The sequence below is a fragment of the Haliaeetus albicilla genome, chromosome 18 (assembly GCF_947461875.1).
Source record: "Haliaeetus albicilla chromosome 18, bHalAlb1.1, whole genome shotgun sequence".
NCBI classification, from domain to species: Eukaryota; Metazoa; Chordata; class Aves; order Accipitriformes; family Accipitridae; genus Haliaeetus; species Haliaeetus albicilla.
In genome coordinates this window covers 292,369-307,004 of record NC_091500.1, presented here as the reverse complement: position 1 = coordinate 307,004, position 14,636 = coordinate 292,369, and the positions used below count along the sequence as shown (strand labels likewise).

Here is a 14,636-nt window from a genome sequence, read left to right as displayed (position 1 = left end):
CCGGGCGCGGCAGAGTGACGCGGTTTATTGGCTCAGTAGCGGCCCAGGACGGTGGCCAGCAGCGCCATCCGAATGTACATCCCGTTCTCCGCCTGCCGGAAGTACGCGGCGCGCGGGTCCGAGTCCACCTCCACGCTGCGGAAGTGACGTCAGCCGCGGCCACCGCCCCCGGGAGCCCTGACCCTCCCCCCCCCCCCCCCCCCGAGAGCCCAGCAGGGACCCCCAGCACAGACATCCCGCCCCCCCCGTGGGGCAAAGACCCCCAGACCCCCCCCACCGTGGGGCACAGACCACCCTCCCCAGGGAATGACAGATGCCCCCCTCCGTGGGGAATGAGGGACCCCTGCCCCTGAACCCCACCCAGCACACTGCAGCCCCCCCAGCACCCTGAGACACCCCCCACACGCCCTCTGGCCCCCTCCCCAACCCTGCGGCCCCCCCCATCCCACCCCCCCATCCTCACCTGATCTCGTTGACACGGGGCAGGGGGTGCATCACCACCATCTTCTCCTTGGCCCGGGTCATGATGTGGGGCGTGAGGATGAACTGCCCGAAGCACTGCGGGGGTGCAGGGGGTAACACAGAGCCCTGAGCTCCAGGCAGGGCAGCTCTCACCCTGCAGAGGGCAGGAGGCTGCTGCCCTCACGCCGGGGCAAGACCTGGGGTCCCCTCCCGCTACCCCCTACTCACAGCCTCGTACTCCTCTGCCAGGCGGAAGCGCTCCTTCTGAATGCGGGTCATGTAGAGCACGTCGGTGTCCGGCAGCGCCTCCTCAATGCTCCCAAACTCCTCCTGGGGAGACAACGTCAGTGGGGCCGGGGGGGACAACGACGGGGGACCCTGGCCGCCTCACCCTGCCTGCTCACCTGCTTGATGCCCTTGGAGGCCACGAAGCTGGTGATGTCGGGGGGCATGCGGAGGCCGGGTGGGGTGACATAGCGCAGGTTGACGCGGTACTGGGTGAGCAGGCGGGCCAGGGAGTGCACCGTGCGCCCGTGCTTCAGGTCGCCCACCATGGTGATCTGGGGAGAGCGGTCAGCCTGACACAGTGCCGTGGGGCCCCAACAGCCCCCCCGGCCCCAGACAAGGCCATTCATCCCCACAGCACCATGGTAGGGGTGGCTGTGGCCCCCCCCCCCAGCCCCCAGCGCCTTACCGTCATGCCGTTAACGGTACCCAGCTCCTCACGGATGGTGAAGATGTCCAGCAGCGCCTGCGTGGGGTGCTCCCCCACCCCATCGCCGGCATTGATCACAGGCTTGCGACAGTGCTTGGCAGCCAGCTGGGTGCACAGGCAGGGCTGAGCACAGGCAGGACCACAGCCCCCACCAGCCCCCCCGGAGGCAGGACCTGGCTCCTGCTCCTGACACCTGCCCAGCCTGCCCTGCTGCGGAACATGGCCCTGCCCCATAGTGCAGGTCACCATCCCCGCCATCGCAGCAGCAACCCCTGACACCTTCAGGGTGGGACACAGCCGCCCCCCAGCCCCGCCACAGGCAGGAGACGGCCCCGCCAACCCCTCTCACCTCAACGGCACCAGGCTGGGGGTGCCGCAGCACCAGCACGTCGGCATAGCAGCACATGGTCTGCACGGAGTCGGCCAGTGACTCGCCCTTCTGCACTGACGAGGTGGCCTCCGAGAAGGACAGGACAGAGCCACCCAACCGGCTCATGGCTGCCGCAAAGGAGCTGCTGGTCCGCGTGCTCGCCTCATAGAACATGGATGCCATCACCTTGCCCTGCAGAGGCCACACTGTCACCTTGGGGAGCCCGGGGCACTCATGCCTGGCACAGGGCTCCCATGGTCTCACGCGGGCTGCCAGGCAGCTGCCCCATGTCCAGCTCACCTTGAGGATGTCCAGGCTCCGCTCCTTCTGCACCAGCATGCGCAGGGTGTGTGCCACATTGAACAGATGCGACATCTGCAGGCAGAGGCGGCTCAGCCGGGGCATGCACAGCACCAAGACTTGGCTGACGCGCACAAGTCACTGCACCCCCCGTAACCATCTGGGTGCCCACAGCCCCAGCACCCACTGCCAGCCCAGGCACCTGGTCCTTGGAGAAGTGCTGGACAGAGAGGACATGCTGGCCAACGAGGGGGTGCAGCAGCGGGGAGGTCTGGGAGGTCTGGAAGTGGGGTGTGCCCTGGGGGGATGCCTGGCGTGGGAGAGGGCCCAGCGGGTAGAAGTAGCTGTCCTGGATCACAGCTGGATCTGCAGCACCAAGAGCAGCCAGTCAGACAGCCCGCAGGAGTGGTGCCGCGTAACCCAGCCCACCCGCCGTGGGCCCCTGGACCCCTGTAGCACTCACCTGCTTCCACCGCCTTCCTGCCGGCCTTTTCACGGGCGTCCTCAGCTGGGGTGGGAGAGGGGAGCAGTGGCATTAGAGGGTGCAGGCAGCTATGGCACCCTGGGCCCCGCTCTCCCAGGGTGCCGCTGGTGTGGCACAGCCCTCCCGGCATTTGGCTGCACCGGGCGAAAGCACCGTGGGGCCCAACACCAGGGCCATAGCAACCCAGAGACGGGGTGGGCCAAGCCCCAGCATGGTGTTGTGCCCCTCTCCCCACACACCCCACAAAACCCGATCGGACGCAACCCAAATCACACTGGCAGGCGAGGGGTCCCCGAGGTGCCGCGCGGGCTGGGGCAGGAGGGGGGCAGGCAGGCACAGCCATGCCTTGTCCCATGGTGCCCGGCCCCATCACACGGTGCAGAAAGGGGCCCGTGCCGGGGCAGAGCGGGCAGCCCGAGCCCAGCGTGGCACCTGGGGGAGGGGATGCACTCATCGGCTGCGGTTAGTGCCATTAGTACGGCCGCGTCTCATTGTCTGAGTGAGTCCCCCCCCGACATTACCAGTGCCTCGGGTGCCCGGGCGGTGCACAGCTCCCAGCCTCCGGAACGCTGAACGGGACACAAGGGCCGGCGTCAGCGGGGCCGCCCAGCCGCGGCCCCAGACCCGGCCCTGGGGCGGCACGCTCGCTGCCCTGCCGCCCGCCCACCACGCTCCACCATGCCACGCCACCTGCCCCCCTACCTGGCAGCCCAGGGTCGGAGGCCCGGTGGATGCGGGGCGGGAGGTGGAAGCGTCCCTCGCCCGCGGGGCCGGCCCGGCGGGGGCTGGAGGCTCGGCCACGCAGCATCTCGCTGGCTGCCACGACATGCCGGGGCCGCTCAGGGGTCTGCAATGAGAGACTGAGCTGAAGCCAGGGCAGGACAGGGCAAGGACCCCCACCCCGCCAGCTCCATGCACCCCGGTACCTTCGTGCTCTCCTTGGCAGGGGCTGCGTGTGATGCCAGCACAGCTCCCGAGGGCCATTTCTTCACGTCCTGCCCGTAGCCAGGGGGCACCAGCACCTGCAGCCATGGGGGCGATGGTGTCAGTGCTGGGGGACCCCAGTGCTGGGAGGGGACCCCTAGATACAGGGGGAAGGGTACCCGGGGCCTTACCTGCCCATCGATGTAGGCGACCTCCCCACGCAGGACCACCCTCCGCACCGTCCCCTTCACCTTCATGCCCTCGAAGGGCGTCCAGCGGGCCTTGGAGAAGGCTGTGCGGCTGGGGATGATCCACTCATGCTCCAGGTCCACCTGCCAGGACAGTGGGTCAGAGGCAGCAAGGCTGGGGCCAGATCTGGGCTGGGTGGGCAGGGACCTACCTCCACGTAGGTGTCCTCCTGCGCCGGTAGCCCGAAGATCTTGCGGGGGTTCTCGTAGAGGCGCTGGACAATGTCCTCCACGGTGAGCCGCCCCTCCGAGACAGCCGTCAGCAGCAGCGGCAGCATTGTCTCCAGGCCGGGGTAGCCGGGGGGCGGCTCCTGCCCCTGCTTCTCCTCCAGCGTGTGGGGGGCTGCAGGACAGGGCTGGTTACTGTGGGACCCACTGCTGCCCCCAGCCCATGCTTCCGCCCCACAGCTGCCATCCCCCAGGGCTCACCATGGTCTGTGGCGAAGCAGTCAATGGTGTCCATGTTCTCCCAGAGCGCCTCCACATCCTGGCGGGTGCCCAGCACTGGCCGCACGGCTGCTCGGCCCTCCCCAAGGCGCCCCAGGTCATCCCGGCACAAGAAGAGGTGGTGTGGGGCTACCTCGCACGTCACCAGGATCCCTTTCTGCTTGGCTGCCTTGATGAGGATGATCTGGAGGAGCCGCAGTGAGGGGGGGCCCCCAAACAGCCCTGCACCCCATTCCTGGGGCCCACAGTCCCTTCACCATGTCCCTGTGCCCTGCTGCTCACCTCCTCCCTGCGGGCCACATGGCAGATGTGCACGGGACGCTGGTACAGCTGGGCCACCATCAGGACAGCGGCCACCGTCTGCCGCTCCGCATGCGCCACGACGGGCAGGTGCCGCGGCCACTGCTCAAAGTGCTGGGGGCGGGTACGGGGCTGGTGGGCACTGGCGCCAGGAGCCAGCTCCAGCCCCATGTCAGCCCCTGCCCGCAGCAGCTCACCTCCATCCACAGCGACACGTCGTCCATCCGCAGGCTGGAGAAGGTGTCATTCAGGTACATCTTAAGCCCGGCAGCCGCCCCGGCCAGGGGGCCCAGCGAGCTGGCGTTCTCCGAGGAAGCCCCCAGGAAAAGGGCAAAGTCACAGCGGGCCCCAGCCTCAGCCAGCTGCAGGGGTGAGAGGCGGTGGGTGCCAGGCCAGGGCCAGCCCATGAGCAGCGGGCGCACCATAGCTGGCACCGCAGTGCCCGGGGAGGGAACGTGACCATGGGGCTGGGCAGTGGCAGCCCCTCACCTTCTGCGCCAGGGCAAAGGAGGTGGCGTCGGTGACGGCAGGGTTGGTGTTGGGCATGGCGCACACCATGGTGACACCCCCAGCCAGGGCGGCTGCCGTGCCGGATGCAAAGTCCTCCTTGTGAGTGCCGCCCGGCTCACGGAGGTGGACATGGACGTCGATCAGGCCTGGGGAGCGGGGCAGCGTCAGCACAGGCAGCCCCTGGCCACAGGGAACACTGGACACCCTGGCAGCGCAGGGAAATGTCTCCTTTCCCCACAGTGCCCTCGGATGTGGCCAGCTTGGCCTCCGGCACTGCCTCAGCTCCATGCTGCACCCTGGGAGGCCCCAGCACTCCCTACCTGGCAGACGGATGAGTTTCTGGGATGTCATGCAGTCCACGTGCATCTTCAGCGGGGGGGCTGCCCCAATCTGGCCCAGCGCCTGCAGAGACAGCAACCATGAGGCAGGACCCATCTTGCAGGGGCACGTGGGGCCAGGGTTCAGGAATGGGGCCAGGATGAGGACATCTGCCTGAGTGGCACCCCAAAAACGACCCTCCCACAATACCCATGTACGGCACCCACCCCACAGTATCCACAACAGGACTTTCCTACCCCAGCCCCTGCTTTGCTCCCTTCACCTGCACCCACATCCCACGCATGCCAGCTTACCTCCACAAAGAGCTTAGTGCACTTGATGTCGATGATGAGCGGCACAGAGTAGTCGACGGCCAGGCGCCGGGTGCGGTACCCCTTGGTGACAAAGGAGGAGAGCCGGCGGCCCCCCGAGTTGCGCATTGAGAGGTTGATGACCATCTCAAAGTGGTTCTCAGCCAGGTAGTCCAGGATGCTCCGCTGGGTCTCCCGGGCACCGGCCTCACTGCTATCCGCCTCCTCAAAGTGCCAGTCCACGGCCATCACCTGCCAGCAGTGACACCCATCAGGGCCCCATGCCTCCCCCGAGGGTGCCCCCAGCCCCTGCCGGACCCCCGGCCCCAACCTTGATGCCGTGCTCAGTGTAGAAGTCGGCAGTGCCGAGGCTGGCATACAGCTTGTAGCCAAGGCTCTCCAGGGTCCGCACCGTGGGCAGCAGCTCACTCTTGTTCTGCAATGACCCCGGGGACAATCAGAGGGTGGAGGGGGGGGCCTGGCCCCTGCCTCAGCCCCCACCCCAGCCCCACACACCTTGTAGCTGCCAATGGTCAGCAGGATGTTCTTCTTGGGGATCTTGAAGCCAGTGCTGAGCATGGCCTTCAGGTAAGCCTCACAGCGGTTCTCCCCAAAGCAGGCCACCTCGCCTGTGCTGGTCATCTCCACACCCAGCACCACATCAGCGCCCGCCAGGCGTGAGAAGGAGAACTGGGGCACCTGGGGGCAGGGGTGGTCTCAAAGGCTGACCAGCCCACGCACCCCAGCCCAGCCATGTGCCCCAGCCCAGCCCCTGCAGCCCCCACCTTGACACCAACGATGCCCGTGCCTGTCATTAGACCCACAGGCTCCACGTCCTCTCCCATGATCACTTGGCTAGCCAGAGCCACCAGGTCCACCCCCAGGGTCTTGGAGACAAAGGGAAAGGAGCGGGAGACCCGGACGTTGCACTCGATCACCTTCAGCTGGTCATCCTGGGGAAGAGGGGACAGCATGAGGCTCGTGTTGGCCTGAAGGGTATCCTCCCACATGGCACCACACCAGCTGGTGCAGCACCCCCTGGCTGAGGTACCTTGGCAATGAGCTGCAGGTTGAAGGGCCCCGTGACCTGCAGCTCCTGCCCGACGGCATGGACGATGGCCTTGATGCGCTCCAGTGTCTTAGAGGTGATGTCCTGGGGTGGCGTCACCAGCGTGGCATCACCCGAGTGCACCCCAGCGTTCTCCACATGCTCCGAGATGGCGATGGCCACCACCACACCATCACAGGCCACCGCATCCACATCGATCTCCTGTGAGCAGGAATACAGTCACAGCCCGGCACCAGCACCAAGGCAGGGGACCAGGCTCTTGTGGGGAGCAGGGGTGCCCGGGGGCTGGAGCAGCTTCCTGGATGGACCTTGGCCTCCTGGATGAACTTGGAGATGACGACGGGCTGCTCCTTGGACACAGCCACGGCATTGCTCAGGAACTTCTCCAGGTCACTATCCGAGTAGGCCACATTCATGGCAGCGCCGCTCAGCACGTAGGAGGGGCGCACGACGCAGGGGTACCCCACCTTGCAGCAGAAGTGCTTGGCCGACTGGAGGAGAGATGGCACCCTCAGAGGACTTGCCAAGGGCTGGTCCCCCCCAGGGCAGCCCCATCACCCTCATTAGCCCCCCACCTCCATGTCAGAGAGCTCCTTCCAGAGGGGCTGGCTGATGCCAATGGAGTCAAGCAGGCGGGAGAACTTGAAGCGGTTCTCGGCTGAGTCGATAGCCTCCGGGGAGGTGCCCAGGATGCGGCATTGCTGCCGGTGCAGGGCCATGGCGATGTTGTTGGGCAGCTGCCCACCCATGGACAGGATCACACCCTCAGGATTCTCCAGCTCATAGATGTCCATCACCACCTGCGACATTGTGTGGGGCGGGGGGATGGCTGGGACAGGGGCCACGGCAGCCCTCACCCTGCCTCAGCCCCACAGTGGGCAAGGTCCCCAGTCCCACTCACCTCAAAGGAGATCTCATCAAAGTAGAGGCGGTCGCACATGTCATAGTCAGTGCTCACTGTCTCGGGGTTGTAGTTCACCATGATCGTCTTGAAGCCCATCTGCCAGGGGAGTGGGATGAGGTGAGGCCAAGAGGCCCCCACTCCTCTCCAGCTCCATCCTCTGACCAGGGATGCCTGACCAACTGACCCCGCAGGGTGCCAGGGTCTAGCCAACCTTGCGGAGCTCCTGGATGCAGCCAACAGCGCACCAGTCGAACTCAACACTGCTGCCAATGCGGTAGACGCCGGAGCCGATGACCATGACATGGGGCTCGCGGAAGGCCAGGTCGTGCTCGGTGCCATTGTAGGTCAGGTACAGGTAGTTGGTTTGGGCCGGCCATTCCGCTGCCACGGTGTCAATCTGCTTCACCACTGGCAGGATCTTCAGGTCACGCCGCATCTTCCGCACAGCCAGCTCGGTGCTGTGAGGGGCAGGGTGAGCACCAGGATGCAGGCTAGGGCACAGAGCGGGGCCGCCCCCTCCCCACATTACCTGAGCACAGCCAGGGCCACCTGCTTGTCAGAGAAGCCAAGCTGCTTGGCCCGCTTGAGCACAGCGGGCGGCATGGTGCTCTGCTCCTCACGGTAGGACTCCAGCAGCACCGCATGGTCTGTGATGTTCTTCATCTTGTGCAGGAACCAGCGGTCAATCTTGGTCAGCTTGTAGAGCCGCTCGATGGAGTAGCCATCCCGCAGTGCGGCCGCCAGCACAAAGATCCGCTTGTCTGTCGGTGTCTCCAGCTCCTGCCAGGCCAGGGGGTTGAGTGGGGCCAGGTGGGGGGTAGATGGCTGCCTCCTCCCCAGGACTGTGCTCTGCCCCAGACCCTCCCATGCCTTCCCAAGCCCCGGAGCTCACCACATCTGAGGCCAGCTTCACAGTGTGGTCAAAGCCCACGCAGTTCTCGTCCACCATCCTCAGCGCTTTCTGGAAAGCCTCCTCGAAGTTCCTCCCAATGGCCATGACCTCCCCTGTGGATGGGGCCATGAGCGGCCAGACACCGCGCCCGCCATGCTGCCCACCTGTGCTGCTCGCCCGCCCCGCACTCACCCACGCTCTTCATGGAGCTGCCAATCTTGGTGCTGACACGCAGGAACTTGCTGAGGTCCCAGCGCGGAATCTTCACCACGCAGTAGTCCAGGCTGGGCTCAAAGTTGGCTGTGGTGGAGTTGGTGACAGAGTTCCTGGGGAGAGGACAGGGCGTCAGTGGCCAGGGCTGTCCCAAAGTGGGGGGTGTGAAGCTGGCTGGGGCAGCACCCCGTCCCGCACTGCAGCAGTGCTGTTACCTGAGGAGGGGCAGGGGGATGCCCAGGGCCAGCTTGGCAGCCACATAGGCCAGGGGGTAGCCGGTGGCCTTGCTGGCCAGGGCCGAGCTGCGGGAGAGCCGGGCGTTCACCTCAATGATGTAGTACTGCAGGCAGCAGGCAGGCAGGGTTAGTGGGGTGGCACGGGACGTGGCCCCCATGGCACGAGGCCAGGTGCCAGCCATGCGGCTCCCTGGGGCCTGGTGCTCGGCTGGCACCGGAAGGCTGCTAGCATGTGGAGGGCACAAATAGCGATGGGGGCCAAACATGAGGGCAGCCAGGCTGGGGAAGGGCAGCGCTCACCTGCTCCGACTCGGGGTTCAGGGCAAACTGGATGTTGCACTCGCCCACAATGCCCAGGTGCTGCACCACCTTCACAGCTGTGCGCCGCAGCATGAAGTACTCGGTGTCGTTAAGGGTCTGGCTGGGTGCCACCACGATGGACTCGCCCGTGTGGATCCCCAGTGGGTCCAGGTTCTCCATGTTGCATACCTGGCAGCAGCGGGGGTCACCGCAGGCTGCTGGGCTCCCGACCACCCCACACACTGCCTGCATATGGTTCTGGCCGCTGCTGCCCCAGGCGAGTCCCTCCTGTCTCCCACCACCTGCTCCATTGCCCTGGGGACCGACGGGGGCTTCCCTGCACAGCCAGGGCTTGAACACGAGCCCCCGGGACACCCCACGTGTTGCAGCCCCCACCCAGCACAGGGCGTCAAGGGGCACAGCTCCCGGTGGCACACAGCAGCCGTGCCGGCACCACAGGAGGGGCTGGGGAGCCCTCCCTGGGGAGAGGGTCTAGCAGGAGCCCCTGACCCCACGCCCCCCCAGCACCCAACTCCTCCATCAATTCCCCCCCAGCAGGCCTGGGGGGGCCTCCCCCATCCCGTACCGTGACACAGTTGTTGTAAGCATCCCGCACCACCTCATACTCGATCTCCTTCCAGCCCTTCAGGGACTTGTCCACCAGGACCTGGGAGGTGTGGGTGAAGGCCTGGCTCACCAGTGCCACCAGTTCCTCCCGGTTGTTGGCGAAGCCAGAGCCCAGACCCCCGAGGGCATAGGCAGAGCGCACCAGCACTGGGTACCCCAGTGACTCTGCTGCTGCCTGCGCCTGTGGAGAGCAACAGGGTCACGATGGGAGCATGGAGGACAGCACCCTGCCCGGGAGCTGCCCCCCCATCCTGCCCCACGACCACCCCCCATCCCACTCCTGGACCTGCTCCAGGGAGGCAGCGGCCTCGCTGGGTGCCACGTGCTCCCCGATCTCCTCCATCTTCTCCACAAAGACCTTGCGATCCTCTGTCATCTCGATGGAAGTGACAGGGGTGCCCAGCACCCGCACGTGGTACCGCTCCAGCACGCCTGCCTTGGTGAGCTCCACGCCGCAGTTGAGGGCTGTCTGCCCCCCGAAGGTCAGCAGCACCCCATCGGGGCGCTCGTTCCGGATCACCTGGGGGGCACGAGGCAGTGGGGCAGGGACCCACGGCGGCCCCGCAGAATGCACCCTTGCCCTCCAGCTGCCACCGTGCCTGTGCTGCCCCCCCAGTACCCCTCCCACCATCCCCCAGCCCCCCAGGTATCAGCCCCTCCACCAGCCCACAGTCCCCCAGGCAGCCCCCCAGGCACCCTCTTACTCTCCAAACAGCCCCCAGCCCTCCCAGCCCTGTGCCTCCCAAACCACCCCCTCCCAGCTGGCACCCCGGGGCGCTCACCTGGGTGACATACTCCGGGGTGATGGGGAGGAAATAGACCTTGTCTGCCAGCCCCTTCGAGGTCTGCACCGTGGCGATGTTGGGGTTGATCAGCACCGTCTGGATGTTCTCCTCCTTCAGTGCTTTGATGGCCTTACAAGGAGCAGAGGGATTATGACAGACGGCCCCGGGTCCCCACCCCCCACAGGGACCCCCACTGCCCCCCGCATCCCAGGGGTGGGCTCTCACCTGTGAGCCTGAGTAGTCAAACTCGCCTGCCTGCCCAATGGAGAGGCCACCGGAGCCCAGGATCAGCACCTTGCGGGGCCGGGCCACATCCTGACCCCCCACCGGCACCTCGTCATAGCTCAGCCAGTCCCGCAGGCGCTCCCGCACTGGTGGAGGGATGGGACACTCTGGAACCGGGGCCACATGCACCCCTGTGCACAGCCTTGGCCCCACAGCCCCACACACGGTCCCAGTCCCACAGCCCTATCTGCCCCTTCCTGCCTCGCACCCACCCGTCCGGGCACTGCCGTCTCCGCTCCGCAGGTCCCGCACCACCTCCATGAAGACGTCGAAGAGCCCCTCCAGGTCCGTGGGGCCGGCACGGTGCTCAGGGTGAAACTGGACGCTGTGGAGGGGGTCAGGCAGGGCACGGCCCCATGCCCCCTGGCCCCCCTAGCCACAGCCCCACACCCACCTGAAAAAGGGCTTGTGCTCATGGACAAGGCCCTCGTTGGAGCCATCGTTGGCGTTGGTGAAGAGTGGGGCCCAGCCAGGTGGCAGGCTGCCCGCCTCCACTGCGAAGCCGTGGTTCTGTGCTGTGATGAAGCAGCGCCGTGTGTCCTCATGCAGGCACGGCTGGTTGTGCCCACGGTTCCCATACCTGGGGCACCAGGACGGGCGTCAGGCAGGCCCAGGCAGCTGGGACCCCGCAGTGACCCAGACCCCAGACCCCCACTCACTTCATCTTGTACGTGCGGGCGCCGAGGGCCAGGGAGAGCAGCTGGTGCCCCAGGCAGATCCCAAAGATGGGTTTGGGCTGGGGTGCGTCCAGCACCCGTTGCAGGTTGGACACTGTCTCCTGGCAGAGCTGCGGGTCCCCGGGGCCGTTGCTGATGAACAGCCCATCAAAGTCTGTGTCAAGACAGCAGCAGGGTCAGAGTGGGGCCCCCCAGCCTCCCCAAGGCCCCACAGGGGCACAGCAGGGCCCCCCAGCTACCAGCTGCGAGGCACCCTGAGCCCACAGGCCCCCTGACACCCCAGCAGGGTCACACTGAGGTGATCTGACCCCATAACACCCATCCCGGTGACAGCAAGGGCCCCCCAGTCCCACAGCCCACCCTACAGCCCCCCATGCAGTGTCACATTAGGGCATCCTGACACCACAGTCCAGAGCCCCCCCATCCCAATCACAGCAAGGCACCCTGAGCCCATGCTCCCCCCATCCCTGTAGTGTCACACCAAGGGCCCCGAGCCCCAAAGCATCCAGGAAGGACGACATCAAGGCTCCTCAACCCCATGGCACAAAGCAGGACACGGTTCCCCACTTCCCCCAGCACCAGCCAAGGAGACAGCCCCTGCTCCAGACCCCATCTCCCCACCCCTCGGCAGGGCCCTGGGATGTCCCCGGCTGCTGCCACCCCACCTGCAGTGTCCAGTGGGTGGTCCCAGGGTACCACGGTGACAGCCGCCCCCCGCTCGCACAGGCACCGCACCTGGTTGTACTTGAGGCCACAGTCAACTGCCGTGATGCGCAGTGACCCACTGGCGTTGAACACGCAGGGTGTCTGTGGGAGGGGTGAGCGTGGATTGCCCTGGCCCCCCCAGCCTAGGGCCAGCGCTCCACAGCAAGGAACTCCGCAGCCCCAGCTGCCCCCCTGCCATCCCCACCCATGCCCCCAGCCCCACCTTCAGCGACACCTCCTGTACCAGGTGCCGCTTGTTGGGGTCTTCAAAGGCGAGGCTTTTCTCAGGGGTCCCATCTGGCACCAGCTTCCCCAGCAGCGTCCCCTTCTCACGGATCTTCTTCGTTAGGGCCCGAGTATCCACGCCTGCGGACAGCCATGAGACATGACCCCACAGCCCCGTTCCACCCTGAGCAGGACCCTGTGCCCCAGCAACATTATCACCCCCAACCGCCAACACCGGGTCAACCCCCTGGGGGCGAATCCCAACACAGAGACAGGTCTAGTCTAGAACATACTGCCCCTTGGCCACAGCCCCCATCCGCCACACAGCCACCCCCAGCTCCCAGCCCACACCTGACCCCATGGTCTCCCCAGTCCCACCTTCCAGCCCAGGGATGTTCTGCTCCTTCAGCCACTGGTCGAGGGAGCGGGACACACTCCAGTGGCTGGGGGTCTCCGAGCACTCGCCCACCACCAGCGCAGCCACGTGGATCTTGCTGGACTCGAACCACTGGGGAGGCGGGGGGTGAGCATGGCCGGGCATGGGGTCACCAGCCCAGGAGAAAACCTGAGTGCCCCTCAGGTGCCCAGCCTGGTCATGCCCATGGGGCATGGTAGGGCAGCGACAGCCCAGGGCTAGGGGAGCCTCATGGGACAAGGACCCCATCCCTGGCCCACAGGGCACAGGACCAGCTCCCACTGACACCCCACATGGCATGTCAGGCTGTAACTACCCCCATCTCACCCCACCCCACCCCCAGATCTGTGAGGTTGAGGCTTGGTCCAGGTGAGCCCCCAGCCCTGGGAGCCCCAGGATGGGGTGCCTGGGCCCCCAGTGCTTCTGGACCGCAGCCCCCTGCCCAGGGGCCAGCACAGCCCATGCCACAGGACCCCTCAAGCTCAGCACAGCCGCAACACAAACCGGCTCACGGGAAAGCACAGCTCCCTCCAGCCACAGCCTCGCCGGGGAGCCCCAAACATGCCAGTGTGTCCTGTCGCATGGGACTGGGGCTCTGGTTCCCAGGAACAGGGCCTGCAGGAGCCACAGCAGGGACCCACACGCCCCCAGCCCAGAGAGGGCTGCTGACAGCAAGTGCAGGGCCGAGGGCTCCTGGCCTACCAGCGTGGGACAGGGCTGGGCACGACAGACCCCCAAGGGTCAGCACGGGGAGGCCCGACAGCACTGCTGCAGCCGGGCCTGGACTCTGCCCTGGAGGCAGGGGTGGCCCTGGGACAGGCAGCATGGAGGCTGCAGGGCTGGGAGGGGTCCGGGGCCTTGAGCAGGCAGCTGGGACCCCCGTCCTCGGCGAGGACAGACACACGGCTCCGCTCCCTGTGCGCTGCGAGGACACCCCAATTGCACTGCACGGGGGTCTCCCCCCCTACCCTGCCCAGCCCGGGTCCCCTCCTGGCAGCACGGCAGGCTGGAACACCCTGGGCCCCGCTGCTGGCTCTGGGCCCTGCGGCACCGGGGTCAAACCTCCGCCCGCTGCCGCGTGCCGCCCCGGTGACCCGCGCTCCCCCGCCCTGGCACCCTGCGCCGTCCCACCCTGCCACGCGCTGGGGGCGGCTGCCTCAGGCAGTTCCACCCGCTGCAGGGATACGCTGCCCCACGCACCGCTGCCTGGCCCCCCTTCTCACCCTGCTGAGGCCGAAGGGGTCGGTCTCGTCCCGGGGGACCCCGTAGTTTCCGACGAGCGGGTAGGTGAGCACCAGGATCTGCGCCTTGTAGGAGGGGTCGGTGAGGGCCTCGGGGTAGCCCACCATGCCAGTCTGGAAGACTGTGAGCGCAGGGAGAGGGGCTGGCGACAGCTGGGACGGAACGTCCCGGCCGCCCCGCGTCCCGCCGGCAGAGGCATCCGAGCCCCGGGCGCGGCCGAAACCCCCCCGCCGCCAGCGCCCCGAGTCAGCCCCCGCTCCTGTCTCACGGCAGGGCGCCGAGCAGAGGGGGGGGTCCCCGTACCGGGCCCCTCCCCTGCTGGCGACGCTCGCCGGGCTCGGGCCGCCCCCCGACATCCGCCGCCGTCCCGGACCTGGTCCCGGTCCGGCCCCGCCCGGCCGCACTCACCGACTTCACCGGCGGCGGCGGCCCCGGCGGCCCCGAAGAGGCGGCCGCGCAGTACCGACCCGTCCTGCAGCACCAAGCAGCCCATGGCGGCTCCACGTGCGCTCCAGCGGCTCCGCGGCGGCTACGGAGCGAGGCGCATGCAGCGCAGCGGTGGTGGCGGCGGCGGGAGGATCCGGGGCGGGGCCGGGCCGGGCCAGCCCCTGCAGCGGGGCGGGGTAGGGCGACGGCGGGGCGACACGCGGCGGCTCCACCGCAGCACACCTG

At 67.2% G+C, this 14,636-nt stretch overlaps 1 protein-coding gene across 2 annotated transcripts; it reads right to left on the bottom strand.

The window, feature by feature from the left end:
* Positions 1 to 9: 9 nt before the first annotated feature.
* On the bottom strand, positions 10 to 14,562 carry CAD (carbamoyl-phosphate synthetase 2, aspartate transcarbamylase, and dihydroorotase). 2 transcript variants are annotated; one of them, XM_069805342.1, is made up of 45 exons: positions 14,373 to 14,562; positions 13,946 to 14,085; positions 12,686 to 12,815; positions 12,306 to 12,448; positions 12,043 to 12,184; positions 11,360 to 11,531; positions 11,095 to 11,280; positions 10,913 to 11,025; positions 10,641 to 10,786; positions 10,413 to 10,544; positions 9,917 to 10,150; positions 9,590 to 9,811; positions 9,004 to 9,192; positions 8,683 to 8,807; positions 8,447 to 8,580; positions 8,255 to 8,367; positions 7,892 to 8,142; positions 7,574 to 7,820; positions 7,360 to 7,458; positions 7,034 to 7,258; positions 6,767 to 6,949; positions 6,441 to 6,659; positions 6,175 to 6,342; positions 5,906 to 6,088; positions 5,721 to 5,825; positions 5,393 to 5,641; positions 5,081 to 5,162; positions 4,740 to 4,906; positions 4,448 to 4,612; positions 4,233 to 4,364; positions 3,933 to 4,134; positions 3,656 to 3,846; positions 3,447 to 3,587; positions 3,258 to 3,353; positions 3,034 to 3,178; positions 2,853 to 2,900; positions 2,311 to 2,355; positions 2,050 to 2,213; positions 1,848 to 1,922; positions 1,527 to 1,739; positions 1,157 to 1,282; positions 867 to 1,022; positions 691 to 792; positions 464 to 558; positions 10 to 135 (listed from the first exon to the last, which is right to left on the bottom strand). In XM_069805342.1, the coding sequence occupies exons 1-45, from the start codon at positions 14,455 to 14,457 to the stop codon at positions 33 to 35; spliced, it is 6,783 nt and encodes a 2,260-aa protein (XP_069661443.1). In that variant the 5' UTR covers positions 14,458 to 14,562; the 3' UTR covers positions 10 to 32. The 2 variants fall into 2 exon arrangements, with proteins under 2 accessions (XP_069661443.1, XP_069661444.1); XM_069805343.1 differs by lacking the exon at positions 2,853 to 2,900 and having other exon boundaries at positions 14,373 to 14,561.
* Between the last annotated feature and the right edge of the window lie 74 nt (positions 14,563 to 14,636).